The 10,902-nt window shown below is 46.3% G+C and overlaps 1 protein-coding gene across 2 annotated transcripts in view; it reads right to left on the bottom strand.

Annotated features, from left to right (window-relative positions):
• Nucleotides 1–6,336: 6,336 nt before the first annotated feature.
• The window catches only part of JAML (junction adhesion molecule like), a 37,013-nt gene continuing 32,447 nt past the window's right edge, over nucleotides 6,337–10,902 (bottom strand). For both annotated transcript variants that reach the window (XM_064269003.1, XM_023558187.2), the window contains one exon: nucleotides 6,337–10,520. In XM_064269003.1, coding sequence (XP_064125073.1) covers nucleotides 10,470–10,520 — 51 coding nt within the window. In that variant the 3' untranslated portion in view covers nucleotides 6,337–10,469. The remainder of the gene's footprint in view (nucleotides 10,521–10,902) is intronic.

The following is a 10,902-nucleotide window of genomic DNA, read 5'->3' as shown; positions in this document are numbered from 1 at the left end:
TAACAACATGTAAGCCTCAGCTCGGAACGGAACCCAGGTCTCCCGTGCGGAGGGTGAGGATTCTAACGCTGAACTGCCACTGCCTTCCTCTAACAGCCCTGGGTTTGGTGAAGAGCCCTGGGGGTGCTGTGGTTAAGAGCTCATCTGCTTAACGGCAAGGTCAACAGTTCAAATCCTCCAGGGGCTCCTTGGAAACCCTATGAGGCAGTTCTACTTGGAATTTGGTTTGGTTTTGAGGGGATAGGAGAATTCCCTTCCTCCCTTCCTCCCTCCCTCCTTCCTTTCCTTCTTTCTTTTTTAATTACAAATGAGGAAAGAAATTAACACACGTTGCATTGGGCAAATCAGCTGGAAGAGATCGCTTTAAAGTGTTATGGTGTTTTCAGTCGCTTCATATGCATGCAAAAGCTGGACAGTGAATAAGGAAGACCAAAGAAGAGCTGATACCTTTGAAGTATGTTGGCAAAGAATATTGACTATACCACGGACTGCCAAAAGAACAAACAAACCTGTCTTGGAAGAAATACAACCAGAATACTCCTTAGACACAAAGATGGTAAGACTGCATCTCACATACTTTGGACATGTTATCAGGAGGGATCAGTCCCTGGAGAAGGACATCATGCTAGGTAAAGTACAGGGTCAGTGAAAAAGAGGAAGACCCTCAACGCAATGGACTGACGCTGTGGCTGCAACAATGGGCTCAAGCGTAGCAACAATTGTGGAGATGGTGCGGGACCAGGCAGTGTTTCATTCTGTCGAACATAGGGTTGCTATGAGTTGGAACCTATTTGATGGCACCTAACAGCAACAACGTGAGGAAACAAAGGCTCAGAGAGCTTAACCCACCCAAGTTTATATGTATAAGGTAATTACTGGCAGAGCCAGAACCAGGATATGTGGTTCCAAAGAAGGAAACCCTGGGGTATTTCCAGTATTCCACACTGCTTCTCATCTGCTTGATGAGACACTACTCTCATCAATGGGAGGGGACGTTACACCTACCAAGAGTTGTTCACGGAAGAGCTGGCAAGAGAGGACTAGGAATACCCATGAAGCTGTTAGGCTCGGTGAGGATTTACAGAAAGAGCGAGAAGGCTGGCTGTGAAAGAACAAAATAGGAGTCCAGCACCGCTCCTGTAGACGGTCATAATACACAGGTGATGAATAACGCCCAGGGGTATGCCTGAATTAGGGAATCCGGAGAGTGAATGAATAGGTGAAATTTGGCTTTAGGAAGGGGCCTGCAGGCAGCTGTTCTAGGCTGGGAAAGGGCAGTGTGGGCCAGAGCTTGGCACAGAGCTGCCTGAAGGCTGAGGGTGGACAGAGGTGCTCTGTGCCACGCCAGAGGCAGTTGTCCACGCCTGGATCATGCACAGAGCTAGGAGGGAAAACCAGAGAAAGGGAGTAGCGTCTTCCCTGCCCATGGCCCGGCTGCCTCCCCACCCCCAGCAGGCCCTGAAGCCTCCTGCACCGTCAGCGGCTGCCCAGCTCACAGGTGTGCCCGGAGGGGCAGACTGGCACAAGCCCGCGCCCCACACTCGCTTTGGCTTGGCCCTGCCAGGTCCCACTCTGCAGCACTTTGCCCGTGCTGCCGCAGCCACGTGCCAGGTGCCACAGATTTTTGGTTTGACATTGCCGGCCTCGTCCTTTTTCTTAATGCAGCCGAGGGTGTCTACCGAGGCCCAGAAACTGGAGAAAACCGCTAACTGGCCCCATCCTAGGCCCGAAAGTGTCTATTTTGGGGGCACCTGAGGCGAGAAATGGACTCAAAAATTCCTCTGCTTCTACCCAGGATCTGACTAAGATAAACCAGGTATACAGATTCATAACAGACAAGACTTTGTCTGACTCAGCCCTCCAGGTCAGAAGGACCTGGATCAGGGACAAGGGCCCCTTGCGAGGTGAGAGCTATCCCAGAACCTCCCCACAGCCCACTTAAGCCTACAACTGCCCATTTGCTCCAAAAGACAAAGCCTTCCCAAGAAACCGAAAAAGGCCTGGGAAGCAGACTCAAGAGGTGTTTTACAGAATGGAGACACCAGTATCAGAGATGGGCTATTTTGGGAGTGAAGTCCTGAGGTTTTGGCGTTTCTTCCTGGTGCCATTTATCACTGAAGATTTTATGAGACAATACTTAAATTACATACCATGCTGGGAGGTGCAGTGTTACGAATAAGCCAAAGGAAAGTAGTTTCCTTTTGCCTTTGGGATGCCTACTTGAGGCTGCAGAAGGCCTTCTTAGACAGAGTTGCCTTGAACTTCCTTCACTTCCCAAAGTGTGGTCCCCAACCCAGCATCATCAGGTCACCTGGGAGTTTGTTAGAAATGCAGAATTACTGGCCCCAGCGCCCCCCCCCCAAAAAAAAAAATCAAACCCCTTGCCATCCAGTCGATTTTGACTCATAGCAACCCTAAAGGACAGAGTCGAACTGACCCATAAGGGTTTCCAAGGAGCACCTGGTGGATTCAAACTGCCAGCCTTCTGGTTAGCAGCCATAGCTCTTAACTACTACATCACCAGGGATTACAATCTGGATTTTAATGAGGTCTCCAGGTGATTCCGGAGCACCTTAAATTTTCAGAGGTGCTGCTTGCAACCAGTGTCAAAAGGCTTGCTGACCATCTGCAAGAAGCAAGGAGCAGCCAAGATCTGGAGGCCTGGCAGCGAGGAGCGGCTCCGTGGGGAAGGTAACAAGGACACACCTAGGATTGAATGCTGGCCTTGGTGAGCTGCTAAACAAACATCAACCTGCCCAGGGATAACCAGACAGGGGTTCATTTCACTCACCTCTTCTCGGCCATTTTATCACCACTGAGGTTTCTCTGTCCCCACATACGGCTTCAACTTTGTGTCTTTGCACTTGCAGCTCCATTTTCTAGGAATGTCCTTCCTCTCTTGCCTGCACAGCCATCTCCTTCCTAGTCTTTCTTCAAAAATGTCCAAAGTCACCTTACTCCTGACCGTCTAAATACCTCTTCTCTGTTCTCATATAACACTGGGTGCATCCAGTCATTTATTTATCAGTTCCCTCTATCAACAAACCATAGATCTATTTTATGTCCTCTGTGGGGTTTTATGGGCCAGACAGGAGCCTAGTGGTGCAGTGGTTAAAGAGCTGGGCTGCTATCTAAAAGGTGGTGGTTCAAATCCACCAGTCGCTTCATGGGAGAAAGGTGTGACAGTCTGGTTCTGTAATGATTTACAGCCTTGGGAACCCTATAGAGCAGTTCTACTCTGTCCTATAGGTTCGCTATGAGTCAGAATCGACTCTCGATGGCGGCAAGTTTGGTTTTGGTTTTTGGTTGACCTTACCCAGCCAAGGTGTGGTCAAGCTGGGACTGTGAACCAGGTCTGCAGCTACCAGTATGTGCAGTTCCAGCTCCACTGCTGAGGAATTCCATTCAACAAGGACTGTTACACACCTCCTCTGAGTCCCACACTGGGACATTGAATAGGCCATTGAGTGACTTTTTTCTGCAAAGATCAGAGGCCTAAAGCAGGATCTCTAAGGGAAAATAAAGCCTCACACCCATTGTCATGGATTGAATTATGTCCCCCAAAAATGTGTCTGTGAATTTGGCTGGGCCATGATTCCCAGTATTGTGTGATCGTCCTCCATTTCGTGGTTATAATTTTATGTTAAACAGGATTAGGGTGGGATTTTAACACCCTTACTATGATCCAATGTAAAGGGAGTTCCCCTGGGGTGTGGCCTGCACCACCTTTTGTCTTATAAGAGACAAAAGGAAAGGGAAGCAAGCAGAGAGTTGGAGAACCTCATGCCACCAAGAGGGCAGCACTGGGAGCAGTCCTTTGGACCTGAGGTTCCTGCACTGAGATGCTCCCAGACCAGGGGAAGACTGACGATGGTGACGGTCCTCCAGAGACGACGGGGAGAGGGGCTATTTCTCTGGACCCGATGCCCCGGATTCAGACTTCTGGCCTACTGGGCTGTGGGAGAATGGACTTCTCTTAGTTGAAGCCATCCACTTGTGGTATTTCTTTTGTAGCAGCACTAGATGACTAACACACCCATAAAACAATTAGAGGACAAGAAGATAAAATCTGATCAAGTGTAGAGACCTCCAGGAAGATGTGAGAAATAGGGGATCTCCTAGATAGGACTCAGTACAGCCTTGGACAGGCAAGAAGGAGAAGGGCATTTCAGGCAAAGGAGTACCAGGCACAAAGGTACAGAAGCAGGAAGGACACAGGTATTCGGAGCGAGGGATGCTGTCATGAAGAAATAGGCAGACAAGGTGAAGCCGGAACAGAAGGCTGTGAACACACAACTCAGAGTGCAGACAGGTGCCTTTGAAGGTTCTAGAACAGGTAAATTACTATTGCTCTCACCAGACATGAGGTAAGAAAGTTCTTAGCTATTCCGAGAGAGCTCTGAGTTCCCTTATTTTCTGATGAAGAGATGTTTTGACGGTAGGGATTTACAGAAGTGGTAATGGATTGCCTGATCTCACTTGTAGCAAGAAGACCAGATCACATCTACAAAACAGCAGGCCAGGTCAGAAGGTCAGTGGTCCTGAGAAGCTTTGTTTACTCTCAGTAAGAGAATAACTGGTCTACATTGGGAGAAAACTTACAATCTCAGGTTCTTTGACTCTCAGTAACAGCAAATTCAGTGGCAACATGACTCCCTATAAGCATACATACACACACATAAAAGCTGGAGGTGCCACACACGATGGAAAAGATAGCTAGTTTTTTATCAAAGAAAACTGTCAATGTAGACATGTAAGCATACTCACTAGCCAAAAATGAAAGAAAAAAAAAAAGCGGGGTGGCGGGGAGAAACAAAAGATTGAAAGGCTGGGAGAAGGCTGTAACCTTTTAAAGGAAGCACATCTTCTTCAGGTCTCTATAGGCAAACTGAACTGTTTTCAATTCCAAGAGCCCAACTCTGAAGCCATTTAGTTCTCTGTTATTCATGGGTGGCTCAGCCGCCTCCGCCTGGAGCTACCTTCTGTTTGCAAATGCCTTCATACTTCTGGAAACTTTGGAATACGGGAGCATCTGGTGTTCCAGGGACATAAAAAAAAAAAAAAATAGCATACTGCAAATTCAGGTAAGAAGACTGCTTGCTAAAGGCTGGACTGCAAGGAGATCCAGCTTGCTCACTCTCCAATAGATTTCCTGCCCTTTAGAATGTTATCCCTCTAAGCCCAGCTTCCTAACACTTTGGATGGGGAGAAGGATTTAGGTATTTTGGATTAAAGAGCTTCCTGCCCATAGAAATAAAAATTAACAAAAGATGAGGACTGACTCACCAGAGGACGTTGTCACCCACACTGCTTAATTATGTTATCAGACTTAATAGAGCTGACTGGCTAGCGAAGCTAGAAGAGCCAGGAGCTGAGTCCCAGGAGCTGGGAAGATAAATCCAAATGGGGAAGACACATTTGAAATGGATGGAGGACTCAGACCAGACACTCTCCCCTAAATTACCTCATTTAATCATCACGAAAAGTCCTGAGCCTCCATTCTATATATAGGGAAAACAGCCTTAATGAATTTAAGTAAACTTTATAATACCAAAGAGTAAGAGGCAGGGCCAGGATTTGATCAGTCTGTTTGACTTTGAAGCCCATTCCCTATACCCTATTGTCTTAATTATCTAGTGCTGCTATCACAGAAATACCACAAGTAGATGGCTTTAACAAAGAGAAGTTTATTCTCTCACAGTCCAGTAGTCTAGAAGTCCAAATTCAGGGCACCGGCTCCAAGGGGAGGCTTTATCTCTCTGTCAGCTCTGTAGGAAGGTTCTTGTCATCAGCCTTCCCTTGGTCTGGCAGCATCTCAGCACAGGAACCTCAGGTCCGAAAGATACACTGTGCTCCTGGTGCTGCTTTCTTGGTGGTATGAGGTTCCCAGGTCTCTGCTCACTTCTCTCTTTTATATCTCAAAAGAGATTGGCTTAAGACACTACCTAATCTTGTAGACCTCATCAATATAACTGCCACTAATCCATCTTATTACATCATAGTTGATAGGATTTACAACACATAAGGAAATCACATCAGAAGATAAAATGAAAGACATACAGTCATACAAGCAAATCATGACCTAGCCAAGTTGCCAGATATTTGGGAAGGACACAATTCAATCCATGACACCTATGCCTTCATATTCCTGGATTTAATGGACAGCTACCTCTAGGAGGGAGTCCCTAGGTGGCACAAATGGTTAAGCACTCGGCTGCCAACCAGAAGATTGGAGGTTCGAGTCCACCCATAGGCACCTCAGAAGAAAGGTGTTCTACTTCCAAAAAATCACAGCCATTGAAAGCCCTATGGAGCACAATTCTACTTTGACACACATGGGGTCACCATGAGTCAACTCAGGCAGCAACTGGTTTGGTTTTTGTTTATCTCTAGGAGAAGGGCATGAGTGTGCAAGCAGGTCTCTTCCAAGGTCCCCTGAAGGCTTGGTTTTGGTTTGGGCCAAAATTAGCATGTGATAGCTGCAAGTCCACCCTCAACCTTGACTCCAAGCCTGCATATATGAGGAAGGCTTGTGGGGGTAAGGGGAGAGAGAGGTGGGCTTCCTCTTCTTCCCGCCAGTCACAACTACTGAACTTAGAATGGAAGTCAAACTCTGAATGAGTCAGATTCAAATTTGGGCACACCAGACTCTGAGGGGTATACCCACACTCTCCCTGGCAAAGCACCCTTTGCAGGAACATGTGAATAAGCTGCCCACCCCTTCCTCCAGCTCTTATCCCAATGATCTTCTCAGTCCCGGGGGGGAAAAAAATCCAACTTTGAGTTGATTGAGACTCAGAGCCACCCTATGTAAAATCCCCATCCATCCCCCTAGCTCTGTACCCTGTAGGCCATCCTCCTATGCATACAATATTTGAGGAAGTAGAAAGGGGCCCCTTAGGCCAGGAGAGAACGTTACTTAATAGCCCAGAAATTAAACCACTTCCTCTCCAAGAATCCTCAGAAGGTGAAACTCCTCCCTCCCCCTCTACTACTTGTATGCCAATACATGTCTTCTCTCCCATATGAAGTCTTGGACAGGATATTGCCTTCAGTGCTCTTATTGTAAATTATTGGCAAACTCCATATTTAGAGCTAACAGGTAAGAAGGAAACACTGAATGCCTCAGCCACAGCTGAATGAGAACAAAAAGAGGCTACAGGCCTCCAAGTGGAATTCCAAGAACCACTGATGAAAAAGAAAGAAGTTAACAATGGGTATGCTATGAAAGGGTCCTAATGTTGGAAGAGTTAGGAGACTTCTTCAAAAATGCAGCCCCTAACTAATAGACCACAACCACCATGGCCTCCATCAGACTGAGGTCAGGACAACTAGATGGTGCTCGGCTACCACCACTGACTGCCCTGACAGGGATCACAATAGTGGGTCCCGGACAGAGCTGCAGAAAAATGTAGAACAAAACTTCAACTCACAAAAAAAGACCAGACCTACTGACCTGACAGAGACTGATGAAGCCCCAAGAGTATGGCCCCCGGACACCCTTTTAGCTCAGTAATGATGTCACTGCTGTGATTGAACCGTCAGCCAAAGATTGGACAGGCCCATAAAATAAAACGAGACTAAAGGGGCACACCAGCCCAGGGGCAAGGACTAGAAGGCAGGAGGGGACAGGAAAGCTGGTAATAGGGAACCCGAGGTCGAGAAGGGAGAGGGTTGACATGTCTTGTGGCTGTTAACCAGTGTCATAAAACAATATGTATACTAACTGTTTAATGAGAAACTAGCTTGTTCTGTAAACCGTCATCTAAAGTACAAAAAACAAAAAATTTTAAATGCAGCCCCTAAGAACTATCTATATGGGATCAAATTAACAACAGCAACTCAAAAAGATCAGTTAGGAACCTTAGGGGGCAGTGAGTTTATGATAATGAAAAAAAGGAACAATTCAGAAAAGGGGGGTGAGAATGGTTGCACGATTCGAAGAATGTAAGCAATGTCACTAAAAATTGTACATGTAGAAACTGTTGAATTGATGTGTGTTTTGCTGTGTACATTTTCAACAACAAAACAAATAAAATTCAGAAAAAGTTAAAAAAAAAAATGCACCCACTCAGAATATATCCTAGAGAAATAAGAGCCTTTACACGAACAGATATATGCACACCCATGTTTATTGCAGCTCTGTTTACAATAGCAAAAAGATGGAAGCAACCAAGGTACCCATCAACGGATGAACGGATAAATAAATTATTGTATATTCACACAATGGAATACTACACATCGATAAAGAATAGTGAGGAATCTGTGAAACATTTCATAACATGGAGGAACCTGGAAGGCATTATGCTGAGAGAAATTAGTTGGAAAAGGACAAATATTGTATAAGATCACTATTATAAGATCTTGAGAATTAGTTTAAACTGAGAAGAACACACTCTTTTGTGCCTACGAGAGGGGGGAGGGACGGAGGGAGGGTGGGAGAAGGGTTATTTACTGACTACAGAGTAGATAAGACCCACTTTAGGTGAAGGGAAGGACAACACTCAATACACGGGAGGTCAACACAACTGGACTAAACCAAAAGCAAAGAACTTTCCTGAATAAACTGAGTTCTTCGAAGGTCAGCAAAGCAGGGGTAGGGGTTTGGGGACTATGGCTTCAGGGGCCATCTAAGTCAATTGGCAAAATAAAATCTATTAAGAAAATATTCTGCATCCCACTTTGCAGTGTGGCGTCTGGGGTCTTAAACATTAGCAAGTGGCCATCTAAGATGCATCAATGAGTCTCAACCCCCCTGGGTCAAAGGAGAATGAAGAACACCAAGCTCACAAGGTAACTGTGAGCCCAAGAGACAGAAAGGGCTACATGAACTAGAGACTTACATCATCCTGAGACCAGAAGAACTAGATGGTGCCTGGCCACAACCTATGACTGCCCTGACAGGGAACACAACAGAGAACCCCTGAGGGAGCAGAACAGCAGTGGGATGCAGACCCCAAATTCTCATCAAAGGACCAGACTTAACGGTCTGACTGATGCTAGAAGGACCCCGGCAGTCAGGGTCCGCAAACCTTCTGTTGGCCGAGGACAGGAATCATTCCTGAAGCCAACTCATCAGACATGATTGGACTGGACAATGGGTTGGAGAGAGATGTTGATGAGGAGTGAGCTACTTGCACCACGTGGACACTTGAAACTATGTTGGCATCTCCTGCCTGGAGGGGAGATGGGAGGGTAGAGGGGGTTAGAAACTGGCAAAATGGTCACAAAAGGAGAGACTAGAGAGAGAGCGGGCTGACTCATTAGGGAGAGTAAATGGGAGTATGTAGTAAGGTGCACATAAATTTATATGTGAGAGACTGACTTAATTTGCAAACTTTCACTTAAAGCGCAATAAAAATTATTTTTAAGAAAAATGCAGCTCTACTTGAGATTAGATTAGAAATTGCAGAACCAGAAAAGCCTACCTCTTTATCCACCCCTGAATGGCTAAATGAGAAGGAAGGGAGAGAAAGAATGAGCAGATGCCTGAGGGCATCAAGGAGAGGAGACCTGAGCTGAGCTCAAGCTGATCCCTGGAGGTTAGGAACGGAGTTCCTAGGATCCTTTAAGACCAACCTTATCAAATCTTGCAATAGTAACCAAAAAGTATAGGAACCTCACATTTCAGAACAAGAGTTAAATCAGTGGCTCTTCACTTTGGCAACCCAAGAGTATCACTTTAAAAAAAACCCAGATGTCCAAGCTCTACCTAAGAATTCCAAACCAGGTGAAGCCCAGTAAAAAGGCACCAGCAATTCTGATACCCAGCCAGAATTAAGAACTCCTTCCTGGGTTGAATCCTAGAGCTGTGTTCCTACCCCATTTCTGATCCTTTTGCCGCTGAAAATTTCCCATTCCCAAGACCAAAACCAACCCCCAATGTGTTAAGCCACAGCACGGCTGTCTTTGAGGAACTTCAGCTATAGGAGTTTCCTACCGTAAATTCTTCATCATGACTCCACTTGTCCCTCAGCCAGGACATCAAAAATGGATGGTTTACACAAACCTCATTTATTTAGGGCTAACTTATCAAAAGAAGCATTAGGGTTAGTTTTTATATCTCTTTGATTCTTCCCAATAGCTCATCCACAAAGAACACTGTCCGAGTGAAGGGTCTCATCCAACAGCGTGCCTAAGGCCAGTGCAACAGCTCCGTCAGGTTCCTCTGCACCAATGCCCCACACCAGAGCCTCCAAGCCCACGTTTCACCCTCTCCTTGTTAGGGCTTGCTCCTCCAAAACTGTCCAGTCTCTCTGTCAGGCTGCAAACCCTCCATCTTTAGTCCTTTGACCAAGTAATGAGGCAGGAGGACAATTGTAGGGGGGAGAGGTAAGGGGTCAGAAATAACTGGTACTGCAGCTCAGGACACACAGAGTAGATAGTCTCTTCCACTAAGCTTGGAAAGATAGATAAGCTCCTTCCTTTTCAAAAAGCTTGCTCTGTTTCTGGCATTCCCCAGCTGACTTTCATTCAAGTGGGTTGTTCTGTGCTGACCTCGTAGAAGGCCAAACGGGGTGCTGTGGAGGAAGGGAAGAAAGAAACAAAGCACACTTGTAAGAAGCATTTCAATAAAAAATAGCAGCTGCTAACCAAAAGGTTGGCAGTTTGAATCTGCCAGGCACTCCTGGGAAACTCTACGGGGCAGTTCTACTCTGTCCTATAGGGTCGCTATGAGTCGGAATCAACTCAACGGCAGTGAGTTTGGTTTGGTTTGGTTTACCATTTATTGAGAGGGCAGTGGTGGTTCAGTGACAGAATGCTGGCCTTCCATGCAGGAGACCTGAGTTTGATTCCCAGCCAATGTACCTCATACCCATTCACCACCCATCATCTGTCAGTAGAGGCTACCACGTTACTACGATGCTGAGAAAGTTTCAGCAGTTTCCAGCCTACGATGGA

The sequence above is a fragment of the Loxodonta africana genome, chromosome 15 (genome assembly GCF_030014295.1).
Source record: "Loxodonta africana isolate mLoxAfr1 chromosome 15, mLoxAfr1.hap2, whole genome shotgun sequence".
In the NCBI taxonomy this organism is placed as follows: Eukaryota; Metazoa; Chordata; class Mammalia; order Proboscidea; family Elephantidae; genus Loxodonta; species Loxodonta africana.
This window is presented reverse-complemented; position numbering and strand designations above follow the sequence as displayed.